Source organism: Danio rerio, chromosome 18, assembly GCF_049306965.1.
Source record: "Danio rerio strain Tuebingen ecotype United States chromosome 18, GRCz12tu, whole genome shotgun sequence".
In the NCBI taxonomy this organism is placed as follows: domain Eukaryota; kingdom Metazoa; phylum Chordata; class Actinopteri; order Cypriniformes; family Danionidae; genus Danio; species Danio rerio.
Window position 1 is genome coordinate 36959689 of NC_133193.1, and position 18417 is coordinate 36978105.

The 18417-nt window shown below is 34.0% G+C and overlaps 1 protein-coding gene across 5 annotated transcripts in view; it reads right to left on the reverse strand.

Moving 5' to 3' along the window:
- plch1 (phospholipase C, eta 1) overlaps positions 1 to 18417 on the reverse strand; it is a 104633-nt gene that overhangs the window by 64219 nt on the left and 21997 nt on the right. For 4 of the 5 annotated variants that reach the window (XM_073929985.1, XM_073929988.1, XM_073929987.1 and 1 more), the window contains exon 1: positions 853 to 4457. In XM_073929985.1, coding sequence (XP_073786086.1) covers positions 853 to 978 — 126 coding nt within the window. In that variant the 5' untranslated portion in view covers positions 979 to 4457. Of the gene's footprint in view, positions 1 to 852; positions 4458 to 5295; positions 5539 to 15860; positions 16008 to 18417 lie in introns of those variants that run through there. The other variant, XM_073929989.1, reaches the window with a different exon arrangement.

The following is an 18417-nucleotide window of genomic DNA, read 5'->3' on the forward strand; positions in this document are numbered from 1 at the left end:
ATTTAGTAATTGTTGTTACCTTTGTTTACTATTTTGTTAATAAATACCCATTTATTACAATTGTGTCTTCCTTGTGTTGATAATACAGAAAAAGACTCTACAAGTCAAACGATCTCATTATCCTTCAGATTTGGCCAGATAATAAACTCCTAATTTTTATATTTTAATTAACAATATTTTATTGTTAATTATTTTGATAGTGGAAAGCTGTCTGGTGCTTAGGAGTTGTTTATCTGTTATTTTGACATTAATTGGTGCCCCAACGTGAGGCTAAAATATCAATATTATTATCAATAATTATTATAATTATTATCAATACCTAAATATTGATTTTAATATTTGATAAATCCAATTATCACTAAAGTAATGAAGTATTAAGCATTTCTCTCGAATTATAGCAGGCATCTGTAGCTCCATTGATGCTCCGCCTCTTTCCCTTATTCGGCCACCCCAAGGGGATGCGATGACTCGCAAACAAAATGGTGAGGGTTGGTTATGCCTACTTGTATCTTCATTTGCGCTCATTAGAAAACTATGGGTGACGTCACAGATACTACCTCCATATATTTTACAGTCTATAAAATAAAATAGTCTTTTACAACACTATAAAAAAAACAAAAAACTTTCAAGCTTCACGAGAGGGCCAGTTGCTTGCACAATTTGAAGCTTGCTTCTCAAGTAAATTTTATAACATGTTTATATAGATGGAATATTTGACTAGTGATTCGTGTTCATCTAAAGAAAAGATAGTATATCTGAGATGGCATAAGTGTCAATAAAAGATGAGGATGTTCATTTTTGGGGGTTGGCTATGTCTTTAATACTTTTAATTTTCCAATCTTTTCCACATACCTGGAACATCTGTTTAACTTTCCTTCGAGGCAAGTTGACATTCATCTTGTGTAAAAGCTGGTAGATCTCCTCCATGTTCAAAAGACCATCTCCATTCTTATCAGCCTCCTCAAAGGTCTGCTTCATCCACTTACAGCAAGGTTAAGGCCAAAGGACAAAAAATGCTAGGATGGCAACATCAGAAAAATCAGGCAAAAACTGATACCAAATAGAAAGCTTTGTATGATTTATTTTTTATTTATTTAAGGAGAAGGCAGGGGGGGGGGGTCGCCTGCGCCTTTTTAAGAAACATTATTATCTATATCTGTCTGAGCACATTAGGAGTGGATGAGCTCATGCTTTACACTCCTCAGAGCTGTAACACAACTAGCTCTAATGCACAACTAAGAGAATCACAAGCACAGTACAGACACACAATGTTTATTGCGAATGTAATAAAAATGCATTTTTATTGTTTTTTTATTCATGAAAAAAGGCCCCCCTGACACTGATGTAATGTATAAGACCAACTTGTTAGTGTAACTGGGCTGCTAAATTGTTTTGTGATGTTAATTGGTTCTGAGCTTGAGAAGTCCAATAACTGGATCACACGTTGCTTAGAATACATGATACTGTATAAGATGTGGTATGTGTAGAGTTTATATAATATTGCATGTGATTTTGAGACATTTATTCTATTTGATATTTGCATATACAAAATCCTTAAGTTGCACAGCTGTATATGTTGAAATATTGTGTGTATTCCTACAATCATTTTTAACTACATTACATCTTGAGCCCATATTTTATATCAAAACTTAACTTTTGAGTAGTACTTTAAGTAGAACTTAGTGTAATTTGGACAATTTTAAAGGTGACTTTCTCAGATTTCAGATTTTCATATATATATGGGTTTCTGCCAAATGTTATACAATCCTAATAAGCCACACAACAACAAAATGGTTATTTATTCAGCTTGTTATATACATTTGCCAAAAGCTTTGACCCTTAGGGTTAGTTTTGTGGTCCAGGGTCACATACTGTATGTGTGCATATATGTATGGAATAATGTTTTAATATGTTGTATATGTAATCAGCATTGAGACACTTACAGGAAATAGATAAGTTTTACTTAGTCTAGAAGAAACGACGTCTGGTTTTATGAAGTATGACAGTTGGCAAAGAGCCTGGGATGGATGTAATTACAGGCCTGAAAGTGGCAGTGCTTGTGTGACTGAAAAGAAAACAGTGAGAGGCTACTTAGAAGGTCTGCAGACAAGGGACAGACTTTGAAAGTCATCCAAATTTAGAGGTTGATTCAGATAACTGCAGCGTGATTAGGAGGCTAATCAGACAGACATTAACATTTCACCAGAACTTTACCAAGCAGTTGAGAGCAAGATTAATGAAATTGATGTGCATTTGTTCATAAGTTCAATACTTTGTAGTCTGCCATGACTCCATCCTCAGTTTTCAGATATTTTACATTACAAAAACAATATCTGGTTGCTTTTTTCTGATGATTTCATATTTGTATTTTTAATAAATTGCAAAAGTACAATGTAGTTGTTTAAACGTCAATACATCAATGTTAACATAACATAAATTAATGAAATAATGAATTTTACCTTAAAATTAAAAATGTTCCTATCATTTTTTTACTGGTAAAATTTTGGCAACCACGATTCCCTTCTTTTACTATAAATTTAATGATTTTTACAATCATTATTATTATTATCATTATACCATTTATGACTAATTTAAACCATATGTGAGATTGAAGTGCATATGTTGATTTCTTTTAAAACTATTTCATCACTGTAGATTTGCTGATAAACTGTGTGACGTGGATTTGTTCATACACTGTAAAAAAAATGCTGGGTTACGCACAAGTATTTTATGATATCCCAGCACAAATCAATTAAGGTAACGTAACAAATTTAAGTGGATTGAACATAAAACATATAGGTTGTGCCAAAAACATCTTAAGAATTGTGTTGTTTCAGCTCATTTTATATAAGCAGTTTGAACAAGCAGCAAAATCATATTTTTTGATTGTATGTTTACTACCTTGTAGTTTACCATGTCTCCATCCTCAGTTTTAACATATTTTACATTATAAAAACTGTTGCTCTATAAAAAAATATTGGCTGCTCTTTTCTTCTGATTTCAGGCTTGTGTTTCTGAAACAGTGGGGACTGGAAATACTATATGCACAACAATAAGAGAGTGAAATAACCAGCGGCCATACGCTCTGTGTCTACTGTTATGGCAGATTATAATGACTGCCTCCTGATGACTCACGCCTCTTTAATGAGAATAACAGACATAAACATAAGGGAGGAGAGGATGAGAAGCTCCAGCTTTTCATCTCCACTTCCTCTAAGGCCGCTTCTTTCATGTGAGGCTGTGTTTCTGTAAGAACTCCCCGCAGAGGAAGACTCCCTGAAGCCCTGAACAACTCAAAGAGCTCCTGCTACCTCTCTCTGTCTCTCTCTCTCTCTCTCTCTCTCTTGTAAATCAGTCTAAATCAATCAATCTAAATCAATCACAAAATCTTGCCTTCCTCTCCACCTCTTCCTCCAATCTTTCAATCGCAATGGCTCCGCAATGCCTCCATTAAAAGATTAGTTCAGCCAAAAATGAAAATTGTTCAGTTCTGAAGTCTGAATGCCAAAAGCTGCTCTTGTATATTCTACAAAGACAGTGACAAAAAAAGAAAAAAAAGCAATATCATGGTTTTGTGTGAGTGAAATTCAGAAGTAATTCAGATAAAATGTTATGATATACATAACTGATATGCTGTGCCACTAAATATATAGTTCACCTAACAACGAAAATTAATTCACTATTTATTCTCCCTCAAGAGATTTCAAGTTTCTTTCTTCTGATAAACACAAATGAAATTATTAATTATTGGAAAAACAAATAGTATGGAAGTCAATAGTTACAGGTTTCCAACATTTTTCAAAATAACTTATTTTGCATTAATAGAAGAAAGATATTCATAAATGTTCTACCCAAGTAAAGGGTGAGTAAATTATGACAGAACTGTTGAGGCCCTTTTACTTAGCTAGCTAAGAAAAAACTAAGAGACCATGTGAAAATGTTTAATTTTTCAAAATGTGCAACATGGTTTTGGGCTAAATGTTCCTATTCGCTTTATTCTATAAACTACCAATTATATTTCCATCACATTTACAATAAAAATATTATTACTTCAAGAATTTGTTTGTTCATTCATTCATTTTTTTATTTAGAGGGTTGATGTCACTTCTATTCTAATAACAACTGCAGATAACTATTAATTGAATTATTTTAACTGAATTGTTTTTTTAATTCACAATTAAACACAAATATTGAAAATATGACATGGCTCCATTAATAACTTTCTTTAATTGTTTTGAAAAAAGTTCAAACACAATTAGGTGCCAGTTTTGTAGGAGCCATTTGTTTACTTTATTTAAAGGTTTATGTTGTTAATCATTTTCCCAGTGATTGGTTGCGGCCGGAAGGGCATCCGCTGCGTAAAACATATACTGGATAAGTTAGTGGTTTATTTCGCTATGGCGACCCCAAATTAATAAAGGGACTTAGCCAAAAACAAAAAATGAATGAATGTTGTTAATTATGATTTCTTTCATTATAGATATATGCACTCCATTCAGGCAGGAGGAAGCTTAAAACCTGGGTGTGGCCAAGTTGAGATGGGCCTGCTGGGAGCACATGGTCTTTAGACCTTACCTTCAGTGTGTTTGGTGGCCGAAGTTGTTGGATTTTTGTTTATTTGATATCAGGTTTGTGTTCAAATTAACTCTACAATAAACAGTAACAAATAATGATTGTCCTTCCATGTACTATTTCTAAGAAAGCATCTAAATCCCTCAGCAGACCCAAGATGTGACTAATATTTAATTTTGATTAAGGATAGTCACAACAATTTACCCCCGCCCCCTCCCTCCCTCCATATAATGGCAATGGACCAGAATGACAAGTATTAGCAATTTATATTGGACAGGATTTTGAAGGAGGTTGTAAACCTGTAACCACTGCCTTCTATAGTATTTGTTTTTCCAACTATGAAAGTCAATATTTGCAGACTTTTCAGCTTTCTTCAGAAGCAAAATATCTTTTACAAAAGAAATAATTTCATAAAGGTTTAAAACAACTTGAGGGTAAATAAATTCTCATTTTGGGGAGGCGGGGGGCGTGAAATATTGCTTTAACTATTCTAAAGTTTAAAAACTGGTTCTGAGTTGTCTAGATTGTGGTAATCTAAAGCCTTACCAGAAATTCTATCAACTTAATGGTGTTTGAATGGTAGTGTATATACTTGCAAATATCATCCTGTTGTATAAAAAAGAGCAACAAAAAACAAGAAAAACAAACCCTTCTGTGCCTCCCTGAATAAACTATATAAAAATGTATAAATGATTATTAATTTCTCATGCATTAAAGGATATTGGTCGTGTGTACGCTGCCTCTTAGCTAGTGAGTCTTCATCACTAATACCAGCCATCAAATATCTGAGTCCGGTCACCCATGTCCGCGCTTCCTCCGAGTTTGAGGTAACCAAGTCCAGAGACTCCATGTGGTTGCCATGGTAAATAGTAAAACAGCAGCTGGGATCAAAGCTTCCTTCCGCATGGCGATGGAAGATGTCAGATTGACGCCCTTCTGTGACCTTGTAGAGTGAGTCGATGGTGACTGGAGGAAGAGGAAAGAGAGAAGAGAGAAAAGACAAAATGATCTTTCAACCCCTGAAACAATGAGCCACTAGCGATGGATGACCAACACTGACCAACCAGAGAAAAATTCATTAGCAAAAGCCTTTACAGCAGCCATCTGACCACATTACTACGCTAATGGATATGCTTGGCTGAACAGTTTATTTTAGAAAATGAATTTAAAGAAACGATTCAAAGGATGATACTTTTCTGATTCTGTCACAAAATCAAAATTGATCTAAAGTAGATATCCTGATATTCAATATCAATTTATAATGAACATGCATAATACTGATATTGTGGGCATTTCAAAATACCATGAATAATTATTTATTATTTAAACTTTTTTTTTAAAGTGCCTTTTAGGAATATCCAGATTGTTGTGTTGGCACCGGTAACACATTTTCACGTTAATCTGGCCTACACCATAAAAAAAAATCTGTTTAAAGATTACATCAGTTTAACTGAAGTTAATGTAATGAGAACTACAAAAGCATTTAGTTATTCTGAACATGTATGTATACATACATTCATACATACATACATACATACATACATACATATATATATATATATATATATATATATATATATATATATATATATATATATATATATATATATATATATATATATATATATATATATATATACACAACAGTTCAGTTTGGTTCTTGAATCTGGTTGGCTGATAGCAGTGCGATATTCTGCATTATCAGAACTCCTACAGCCTTGTCATCCTTCTGTATTACTCCGCCCAAATAGTCTGAATGCAGCTTAATAAACAGTACAGTTTAACAAATATTGCAGCTCTTGGACAACATAATGTACTTTTGAGGCTTTTTTAGGCAAGAATGTAGTTGTTTAGATTGCAACTATGCACTTTATTTACAAGAACAGAGCCTATTTTAAATATTTATAATTTTGGCGATACATCACCATCCACAACATGGCGACAGAGACCACATAATAAGCCCTTAGAGGAGGAAAACTCAGCATAATTGTAATCTACAGCTGATCAAATAATTATAAAACTGGTAAATGACTTTCTAAGTCAATCTCTCTTTTTTGTATGTTGTAGTTCTGTATTTATACCATAGTAATTGCAGTGTGTTGCGTGTGAGATGTGACTCACATATTAGGAATGTGGGATTTTTGTGTTGGCCACTCTTTGTAAAACCCTGAGTTACTTGTTGGTTGAACATCTGTTTCTAATGAGTCTGCTGTTTTCGCTACTGCAGACTAGTTCAGTAAAATGAAAGAAAGAAGAAATGCCTGCATGAGTTTAGCATTTTTCTTTATCGCAAACACAACAGTAATCAGTTATAAGTAATAAACAGTGATAAGTTTCAGGATTATTTATTGTGATCTGATTGCAACAGAGAAATACTAGGAAATCTCTGTAGACTGATGGCATTTCTTGCCGTTCAGCCTTATAATCTATACAATGAGAGCAAAATCTGTTTTGTTGTCACTTTAGACATTACACTAAATAATCATTCAAACACTAGCTCTAAAATGACGTTGGTCCAGTACCAATGGTTTTCCGCTGTCCTGACGCCAGCTGCAGATGTGAATGAATAGTAGAAGTAGTTACTCTTACAAAAGGATTTTGAAACTCTCCGTAAATGATTTTCTTTTTTATGTACATGATTATGCTGCCGAACTGTTGTATAAACACAATATCACACTCACAGCAGTGGTTTGTGGTTGTATATCAACACTGGTGGGACACTAAGCACAATGCACGGTGCCCACCAGTGCTGATATACAGCAACATTACACTGCTACCCGTGTGATATTGCTCATATACAGTAGAAATCAGAATTATAAGCTCCCCTGAATTATTAGCCCCCCTTTTTTTCTACAATTTCTGTTTAAAGGAGAGCAGATTTCTTCAACACATTTCTAAACATAAAAGTTTTAATAACTCATTTCTAATAACTGATTTATTTTATCTTTGCCATGATGACAGTAAATAATATTTGACTGGATATTTTTCAAGACACTTATATACAGCCTAAAGTGACATTTAAAGGCTTAACTAGGTTAATTAGGTTAACTGGAAAGGTTTGGGTAATTAGGCAAGTTATTGTATAACGATGGTTTGTTCTGTAGACTCGAAAAAGATTTTAAAAAAAAATGTGCCTAAGGTGGCTAGATTGCTTTAGCCTAAATTGCTTTTAATCTAGTCAAAAAAAAAAAAAAAAAAAAAAAAGAATTTCTCCAGTAGAAAAAAAAATATTATCAGACATACTGTGAAAATTTTCCTAAATCTGTTAAACTTCATTGGGGAAATATTAAAAAAAGAAAAAAATCAAAGGGGGGCTAATAATTCAGACTTCAACTGTATATACCTGTTGAAGCAATCATTTTTTTTTTTTTTTTTTTGCAGCCATAAGCTTCAACAGTTAATCGTAACAAGAAAAATTTTACTGACAGAAGTCTAATTTAGAGTCTGACAAAGTCTGACAGTTATCACACACAATTTTTAAAGCACAAGTGAGATGAGTTCACTTTTAAAGCATGGATCGTAATAGTGTGTAATTAGATTTCAGCTCAATTTCCATTTGTTGTGCCTTTTGCCTTCTGCTTTTGTTTTTATCTGTCACTTTTTCTTTAGTTTCCTATAAGAGACACCATGCTTTAGTGTCTGCAGACGAGAGCTCGATGTGCTGCTTTACATGAAAGCGCAACTCTTGACAGCTTCTGCAGGCACTGTGTGCTTTCTGTCCACTTCAGTCTTATCAAAATATAAACCCAAAACAGCCTTTGAATCTGTTAGCAAAGCCCTTTGAGAGAGATTTTTCACTCAAACATGAAACTTCAGTCTTGATGTCACAATTGTTATTATTTCTGTAAAACCTAAAACTTCACATACAGCTCTTCTCATACACACAAAAAAACAGCTTTCACACTCCCAAAGCAACAGAAAAACACCATAAATGTTTCATAAAACAATGCTGTATATTTATTCCAAGTCTTCTAAGAGCCATGTGATAAAATTGTGTGAGAAATATTGTCATGATCGATGTTAAAGTGCGGTTCTCAAGTATAAAACGATTATCAAAACGTGATTATAACATACTTAATTATTTAGGTTTCTCAGAGATGGGTTGCGGCTGGAAGGGCATCCGCTGTGTAAATACTTGCTGGATAAGTTGGCGGTTCATTCCGCTGTGGCGACCCCTGACTAATAAAGGGACTAAGCCAACAAGAAAATGAATGAATGAATAATTATTTAGGTAGTGCTAGGAGATATAAAAATAAAATGCAGATTTAAAATAAGATTTTAAAATGCTGATTTTTCAGAACAATGGAATGATTAGACTTGCCCCAAACAACCTATATGTTCAAAAGTAGTACTTAGTAAGGTACAGTATATGCTTAGCTTCAATGTAAACATTCAGTTTATGACCAAAAATATATACCATCAGCTGTATTATTAACTGTAGTTTTTTCATGAACTGTGCAAATTGTGCTTTAACACATTGCTTTTCGCCATGGTACTGTGTGTCTGATTTATTTATTTCTTTTACTATAAATAGCCCCCTAATATATTTGATGCTCTTTCATAAAGTGTGCAGAATGTTCCATGTTAGATGTCAGTTGCACTTCATGGAGTTGGGTAATTTTTCCTCTTCATTCGTTGCCTCGTTTTAATGCGTCTTATAGTAACATTTTGTATTAATAAAAAAAATAGGAAATAAATAAAATAATATTTACTCAGAAATACAGGTACAAAAGCAGTTACGGACTGATACACTTTTGGAGGCAACAGTTTATCAATTTCTCAGGGTTTGATTTGGTCTTCAGTTTTAGGGCCATGGTTTCGGTACAGTTCAATGTGATAGGTTCAATCTAAAAACAGGACACTATCAAATAAAAATCTCTACTAGTAAAATACAAAACAAATGACCTAAATATAGCAACGAATGTACTAAAATAAACAGTGCTTTTCAGCCTTTTAAAAGTAGTTTTCAGTCGCATAAATTGAAATTGAATTGAATAATCAAATATAACACTGGGAAGCACGTTGGCGCAGTCGGTAGCACTCTCGCCTCACAGCAAGAAGGTCACTGGTTTGAGCCTCGGATGGGTCAGTTGGCATTTCTGTGTGGAGTTTGCATGTTCTTCCCGTTTTCGCATGGTTTCCCCCACAAGTCCAAATAGATGTGCTATAGTTAAATTGGGTAAGCTAAATTGTCAGTACTGTATGTGTGTGAATGGAAGTGTATGGGTGTTTCCCAGTGATGGGTTGCAGCTGGAAGGGCATCTGCTGCGTAAAATATATGTTGGATAAGTTTGGTGGTTCATTCTCGACACCACATTAATAAAGGGACTAAGCCAAAAAGAAAATGAATGAATATATCAAATATAACACTGCACACTGTTTAAATAAAGTAACCATGATTGAGCTATATAGCCATTCAGTCAAGTTGTTATGCCGCTTGATAAGAAAGTTAGACAACACAATTTCCTTAATGTTTACATACTAAGACATAACCGAGTGAATACCAATCAAGTCAGCGGGTGGACGTAATTACTGCTCATAATTCAGCTTTACCGTTGAGAAGCAAGGATTAATTTGCATGTCATATCTTTAATTCACCTATTCAAATGAGCACTTCTCAGATGTCCCGTGCAAGTTCTCTTCTGGCTTTGAGGTTCAAAGTTAAAAATTAAAGCTTATCAATTTAGCTAAAACAGGAATAGTGCCATACAGAGTTGGCTTCTGGTTCAGTTCATAGAGTAATTAAAGGAATGGGCAAAATACAAAATTAAATTTTTAATCTAAATGCAAAACCGAAAAACTGCAATTTTCATAAGCATATTAAATTGGGTGTAAAAACGTTCATTATTATTATTATTATTTTCCTTCAGCTTAGTCCCTTATTTATCAGGGGTCGCCACAGCGGAATGAAACGTCAACTATTCCAGTATAAGTTTTACGCAGCGGATGCCCTTCCAGTCGCAACCCAGTACTGGAAAATGTACCAAACGTCTTGATATTATATTGCGTATTGCAGCATTCATAATACATTTAGTTACAAACATGGACACTTTACAGTAGGTACAAACATGTATATGTTGATGGCATTAGTACCTTTATTTCTCATCAGCTTCAGGGTGAGTGATGAGAGAATTCTCATATGAAGCATTGGTTGAATTTTAGCAAGAAAACGTACACTGTAAAAAATAAACATTATTTTACAAGTAATTGTCTCTATTTTTTACAAAATGTTCCTATTTTTTCATTATACAGAGAAATACCTGTGGTTTAGCAGATATTTTCTGTAATTAAAAATTCTAACATTCTAAATTTGCAGTTATTGCTTGTATTTTGGTATTACGTTTTTCTGTTTTTTTAAAGAAAACTGTCTGTATTTTCAGAGAGTAGCACGTAATTTTACATTCATATTTACATATTATTCCTGTAAAAATATGAAAACTAAAACTCTGGCAACTTGTTTTTAGTATTATTAAAGATAGTAATTGGGCTATTTTAACAATCTAGAATCTTATTCTCTTAATGAGTTATGGGTGTGTTTTGAGAATAAACCAATCAGAGACTCATCTCCCATTCCCTTTAAGAGTCAGTTGCGTCGTGCCATGGCACATTTGCTATTTACATGGCGGACTTTGTAAGTGGAAAAACTGAACGCTTCACTGGCAAGAAAACTGTTAAACAGAGCATCTGCAGCGCGAGGACAAAGAATGAGCCTCCATTGGGCCTTTACTGTAACTTTCTTTTTTTTTTTTTGTGGATAAGGGAACAGTGTTGTATGCATAGACATCCATTAGCCTACATAATTAAATTTGCTTGTTAAGCGCAAAGATTTGTTTCAAAACTATTTCTAAATTCAGTTCTAATTTCCAGCAAACAAATTAATAAACAACAATAACGAAGTGTTATATCCAAACACACGTCCAATCCCCATATGGTCCAAAACCTGACAGGTGGACAAATGTAAGCTTGTTTTTAATAAACAAAAATAAATGTGCATATAACAAAATAATAATAATAATAATTATTATTATTATTATTATTATTATTATATAAATTCTTGCTGTCACCTCACAGCAAGAAGGTCACTGGGTCGCTGGTTCAAGCCTCGGCTCAGTTGTGGAGTTTGCAGGTTCTCCCTGCATTCGCATGGGTTTCCTCCGGGTGCTCCGGTTTCCCCCACAGTCCAAAGACATGCGGTACAGGTGAATTGGGTAGCTAAATCGTCCGTAGTGTATGAGTGTGTGTGAATGTGTGTGTGGATGTTTCCCAGAGATGGGTTGCAGCTGGAAGGGCATCCGCTGTGTAAAAACTTGCTGGATAAGTTGGCGGTTCATTCCGCTGTAGCGACCCAGGATTAATAAAAGAACTAAGCTGACAAGAAAATGAATGAATGAATGAATGAATGAATGAATGAATGAATGAATGAATGAATGAATGAAGTTGTCGTAAATAAACTGAAAAAGCCCCCCAGGAAGATTTGTAATATTTTTTGTAATATTTTTTCCTTTAATTATTTTTCATTTATAAAGATATTTGTGTATTGCTATACATCCTGTCTGTATTAAGCAATGTGTAAGCTAGGCGCATAACTAACGCCATACCAGGGCGCGATTAACCAATGGAAACAACATAACTAAAGAGCGCAACAGACAGCAGTGGCATAGCTCATAAAGCACATGGCAATATCTTTTGACACGATCTATCATGAACTCGGTTCGAATCCAGCGTCTGATGAACACGATCTTCTTTTTTTTCAATAATTATCAGATTTTGTTGCTGATTCTCACTGATTACACACACAGTCAACTATGTTTCTAACTACAGCTTCAGAGGTGGTGCTCAAGTTCGAGTGCTCAAGTTTGTGACGCAGTATGTGAATGTTCATTGAAGCGACAGATTTGGCAAACGGCAAATCAGCCAACAATGTTTGTTACAACATAGGAACTTGCAACCTTAGTTGGCTAACGATGGTTTTGGGAAACACACCCCTGTTTAGTGAGCATTATGATCCATTTTCTCTTGCCTTGCCGTGTTTGACCTTTGCTTTTTTACTTAGTTTGCCACCTTTACGTTAGGGATTATCTGTATGCAACTGTTTGTTCCTGTTTCAACCTTTGATTATAAGATGATTCTCTTAATAAACTGCTCTTTGGATCCTCAATTTTGTTGTCGAGGCACCCTCACATAACACTAACCTTGTTTTTGGTGTTAAATAATGACCAAATGTTATTTGCAAAAAAGAAATGAAAAAACTGAAATATATCAGTTATTTATTCTGTTTTGGAGTTAAACCTACATATCCTAAAAATATTTGTTAATATATTATAGTTTCTACTTAAATTTACATTGTTTTATGACAACAGCAGTTATTTGTACTTAAGCTTTTTTATAATCATTCTTTAAAAGCTTTTTTGTCTGTTTAAAGGCATGTTAAAAGTGGAAAATTTTATGGAATATTTAGAAATTTCGTGCTTAATTACATTAATTAATCTGTATTATCTTTATTCTGTAAAATTACAGTACTAATCTTTATAATCACATTAATTAGGTTGTATAATACATTACAAACCTGTATGATTACAGTTATAATGTTTAAAATCACATTAAATGATCTATATAATTACAGTAATTACCTGCATAATTACAGTAATAATCCTATTAATTAATCTGTATAACTACAACAATAACCTGCATAATTACAGTAATAATCATTATAATCACATTATTTAATATGTATAATTACAATAATAACTTGTATAATCACAGTAATAAACATTATAATCACATAAAATAATCTATAATTACAGTGATAACCTGCATAATTAAAGTAAGAATCATTATAATTACATTAATTAATCTGTATAATTACATTAATAACCTGCATAATTACAGTAATAATCTTTAAATCACATTAAATAATCTATATAATTACAGTAATAACCTGCATAATAATAATCATTATAATTATATTAATTAATCTGTAGAATTACATTAATAATCTTTAAAATCCATTTAATAATTTGTATAATTACAGTAGTGACCTGCATAATTACAGTAATAATCATTATAATCACAATAATTAATCTGTACAATGACAGTAATAACCTGCATAATTACAGATATAACCTGCATAATTACAGTAATAAACATTATAATCACATTAATCTGTATAATTACAGTAATAACCTGCATAATTACAGTAATAAACATTATAATCACATTAATCTGTATTACAGTAATAACCTGCATAATTACAGTAATATTTATTATAATCACATGAATTCATTTGTATAGTTAAATAAATAACAGTAAAATTACAGTAATAATTTTAAAATCACATTAATTCAACTGTATAATTACATTAATAACCTGCATATTTACAGTAATAATTTTTAGAATCACATTAATTAATCTGTATAGTTAATATTAATATTAGTATTGATATTAATATTAATATTAATTTTAATCTATATGTTTTTTTTTCTGTTTTTTCTGGTTATAAAAAAAACCTGCTGCCAGAAAATTACAGTTTTTTTTTTTTTTTTTTTTTTATAGTGTAGCACGTACCTGTGGATATAGTTTTTTTATATACTGTTTGATTCTTTGTTTGTTTGTCTATTATTTCCTGTGTTACACCGATAAAAAAACAACAACAAAATATTAAAAGATTTGGTTTTTCTTATTAACATTTCCTGTTATGATAATAATCTTATCTTATCAAAAAGCTTTGCATGTGTGTTGTGGAAAGCCGAGTCACATCAAAGCCGTGGATTCCGCTGCTGATCCCTTAACCTGACAATGAGCTGGCCGCAATCTGCCTTTTTTTAATTATGCAAATGGACTAACAAAAGAGGCTTATCTTATGAGAGCAGTTCACAAACATGACAGCAGCAAAATAGCGAGAGGTGGGGGAGAAAAGAGGGTGAGATGCTGCAGGGGACAATAGCTCTTGAGCTTTTTTTAACTGTACTGTGTAATAATCCCCCATCTGGGTTAGGTCAGATCAGCTCTGTTAACAAAAGCCTGAAGTGAATATGGAGAGGAGTGAACAGGATTTATTTACAGCACACTAACAGAGAGAAAAAGAGCGCTTATGTAGAACCGGGATCACCCAAACAAGCCGAGCGCAGATGCAGATGGGTAGAGAGAGAGAGAGCGCTGCTGTGTTTCTGGCCAGTGATTCATGCGCAGTCATTATGTAAGAGAGAACACTCAGAAACTCAGCGTTTACACACATCTACATGAGCTGCTTTGATGGAGATGATGGCAGAAGGGAACAAGAAATGCACACAGAGTTTAAAAAAGGAGGATATGAGAAAGAGAGGGAAAAGGAGAGCAAGCGAAACATTGATATCAAGACAAAGCAGAGGAAAAGAGATCAGTAAACTACAGATGTGGAACACTCAAAGCAGATGGGTTCGGATTCTGATACACTTCCAAGCAATTAGGGAATTTAATGTAAAAAGAGTGAATAACAGATTTGGTGAATAACAGAAGAAATGGTTCATTGTTTTCAAGAGAAGATAATTACTAGTTTCATAAAATTGCTGCAAAATAGGAAAAAGGAAAGCTTGTTTTGGATGCACATCTACAGAAAACTAAATATTTTCATTGTATTCATTTTTATTATTGTGCTACTTCAACTTGTTGACTTATTTAATAACATATATTTTTATTAATTTCATTTTCCTTCAGTTTAGTCCCTTTATTCATCAGGGGTTGCCATAGCAGAATGAACCTCCAACTTATTAGCATATGTTTTACACAGCGGATGCCCTTCCAGCTGCAACCCAGTACTGAGAACCACCCATGCTGACTCAGTCACGCACATACACCATGGCCAATTTAGTTTACTCAATTTAGTGCATGTCTGGACTGTGAGGGAAGCCAGAACACCTGGAGGAAACACAGGCCAACACGGGAAGAACATGCAAACTCCACACAGAAATGCCAACAGGGCCAGCCGGGACTCAAACCAGTGACCTTCTTGCTGTGAGGCGACATTGCTAACCACTGGGCCCCAAAATGTATGAGACTTATGGCAATGGTAATAACTTTAAAATGCTGCGTGTTAGCTTAAACAATAAAGTGTTCTGAGAGTGCGTACACGAGTTGGCCCCAGATAAGCGATTGAAAATGATTGGATGAATTGAAAATATAAAATATGAAATTTCATTTATTTTACAAATCACTTTTGATAGATTAGTTTTAGATACTAATAGATCTATATAATAATAGCATTGTCTTTTACACACAGGAATAACACATACATCTGAGTGTGTTTGACTTACTCTTGGCTTTCTCACTCTTGCGTGATGGTCTCCAGCGTATACAGGAACGGTGTTCATCCAAATAGAAGAGTCGGACCAGACCTTTAGAACCCGTCTTCAGCTTCACCATCTGAGTCCCCGACTGCATCACACTCATGCATCGCTCAACTGGACAAAAACAAACACAAACACACTGAGTGGCCTGACAGACACTTCAGGTGAAAAGTTGACAGATGTAGGGTAAAATTGGCTGAAACTATGGATATTTTTAGATGGGGTGACAATGGGCATCATTTTGACAACACATATCAAGGAGGGATGTGACAAAATGATACTGGTGTTCTGTCAATTTGTCCTCATCTGTTGAGAAGGGTCTGAATGCAGACCTGGTGCAGTTACAGTCTAAGCTGCATGCGATGCTGATTAATGCGCTCACCCCACCCCTAACCCTATCCCTAGTAACATCACTAGCTCCAGACTCTAGTATCTAACATTGCATCTCTGAGATGTGCAATCTCATCTTGCATCATCAAGGCTGCATCCACAAATGCTTGCATCTGTCAGATTTTCCAACCTCTCATTCAAAAAGTATGTAGCACATTTTGATAAGGAAATATGCTACCCATCATATTTTGCCATTTACCAGTGTAAATTTTGATGTGGAGAATTGTGATATGAGGCTGTATTATTGCCCTGAATCCACCTCAACCTGGGAACCATTTGAATACAGTGTCGTTAGCATAATCTGGCAGGGGCGTAGCAGCAATTTAAAAAGTGTGTGTTGGGGCTGTGTAAAACATATGGTGGATAAGTTGGCAGTTCATTCTGCTGTGGAGACCTCAAATTAATAAAGGGACTAAGCCGAAAATAAAATGAATGAATGAATGAATGAATTTTTATCAATATCAAACAACATATTCTAGTCATTTTAAATGGTTTTATTAAACAGTTACATTATTCAAAATAAGAGTTTGGTCTTTGAACATCTTAATTAATAGAAAGACATTTAAATTCAAACCAATGATTTTAAATAAACACAAAATTTCAAACTTTTTTTGTTGTTTCTCTTAATTTTTCCCCCTTTTTTACCCTCAACATATTAATTTGGGTGATTTGGTAAAATTTTCGGATTGTGATCTTTAGTTTATTGTTAGATTAGTTCCAGTTTTGACTAATATAATGTAAAGCAATAAGCAATAATAATAAAGCAATAGTTATCCCCTGAAAAAATTGCCAAATAAGTTCAAATATTATATTATATTATATTATATTATATTATATTATATTATATTATATTATATTATATTATATTATATATTCATACATTTTCTTTTCGTCAGCATATTTTTTTTAAATAGCGGACACCCTTCCAGCTGCAACCCATCACTGGGAAACATCCATACACACTCATTCACACATATACACTAAGGACAATTTAGCTTAACCAATTCACCTGTTCCACGTCTTTGGATTTGTTTGGGAAACGGGAGCACCTGGAGGAAACCCACGCCAACATGGGGAGAACATGCAAACTCCACACAGAAATGCCTTCTGACACAACCGAGGCTCGGTCCCTTTTGTGAAATATATATATAATTTTTCAAATGTTTCCCAAGTGACGATTAACAGAGCAGAAATATATTTACAAGAATTTTTCCTCTTTCTTAAGTTTTTTTTCTTTTAGTTTTGCTGAAATAAAAGCAGTTTTTGTATATATTCTTCAGTATTGTGCAGCCCTTGTTTTAACAATTGCAATCAAGCCACATAAAAGAAGGTTGAAAAGGGTTCAGAAAGCCAGCTGCAGACTCCAAGAGCCTTGAGAGAGGTTCAACAACAGCCAAAATGATGCAAGAGAGCCAGTAACCCAGCTCATCTTCTTGACTGAGAGAGATGGAAACTCCCTGTCCTGCTGGGCCACCGGGACCAATCGGCTTTACATCGGCTGACAGATCTCAAGGACTCTAAATAAAACTTCTCTCTGCGAAAAAAAGAGAGAGCTGCAAAGACAAGCTCAGATGAGAACATATGAACAAGTTCGTTCCAAATCACTTTGCACCATGACACACGTGTGCTTCAACTCATCTGCTCCATTAGGGGGAAGACAGGAGGAACATAGAAAACCTCAAAACTGTCTTTCCTAAAGCTGTTGAAACATTCACAAATCTGTCAAGCTCTACTTTATGCTGCAAGTGTGATTTCAGGCTGAAATCAGTGAGGAAAATCGAGCAAGGACACCTGAGGGTTTATAGGACAAATGAGCTTTTGGATGACAAATATGTCAAATTAATGACAAATAATGACAAATAATGTCAAAAAATTAAATGCCCCATGACATTAAAATAAAGCTTTTTAGATGTAGCATTTGTATGTTTGTTTAAAGGATATCTATTAGATAGTGTGCTTCAAAACGGTGACAAAATTCGCATTCACAAGATATAAACATCTAAATCCTGCTGTTTGTCACATCCATCTAAATGGATTAATGATTCTTTTGACATCACCTCATACTTCAGTTTCATACATCACTCTGCATCTGACATGTCCCGTCCAATTCAAGATGCTTCTCATTTGCTTTTCA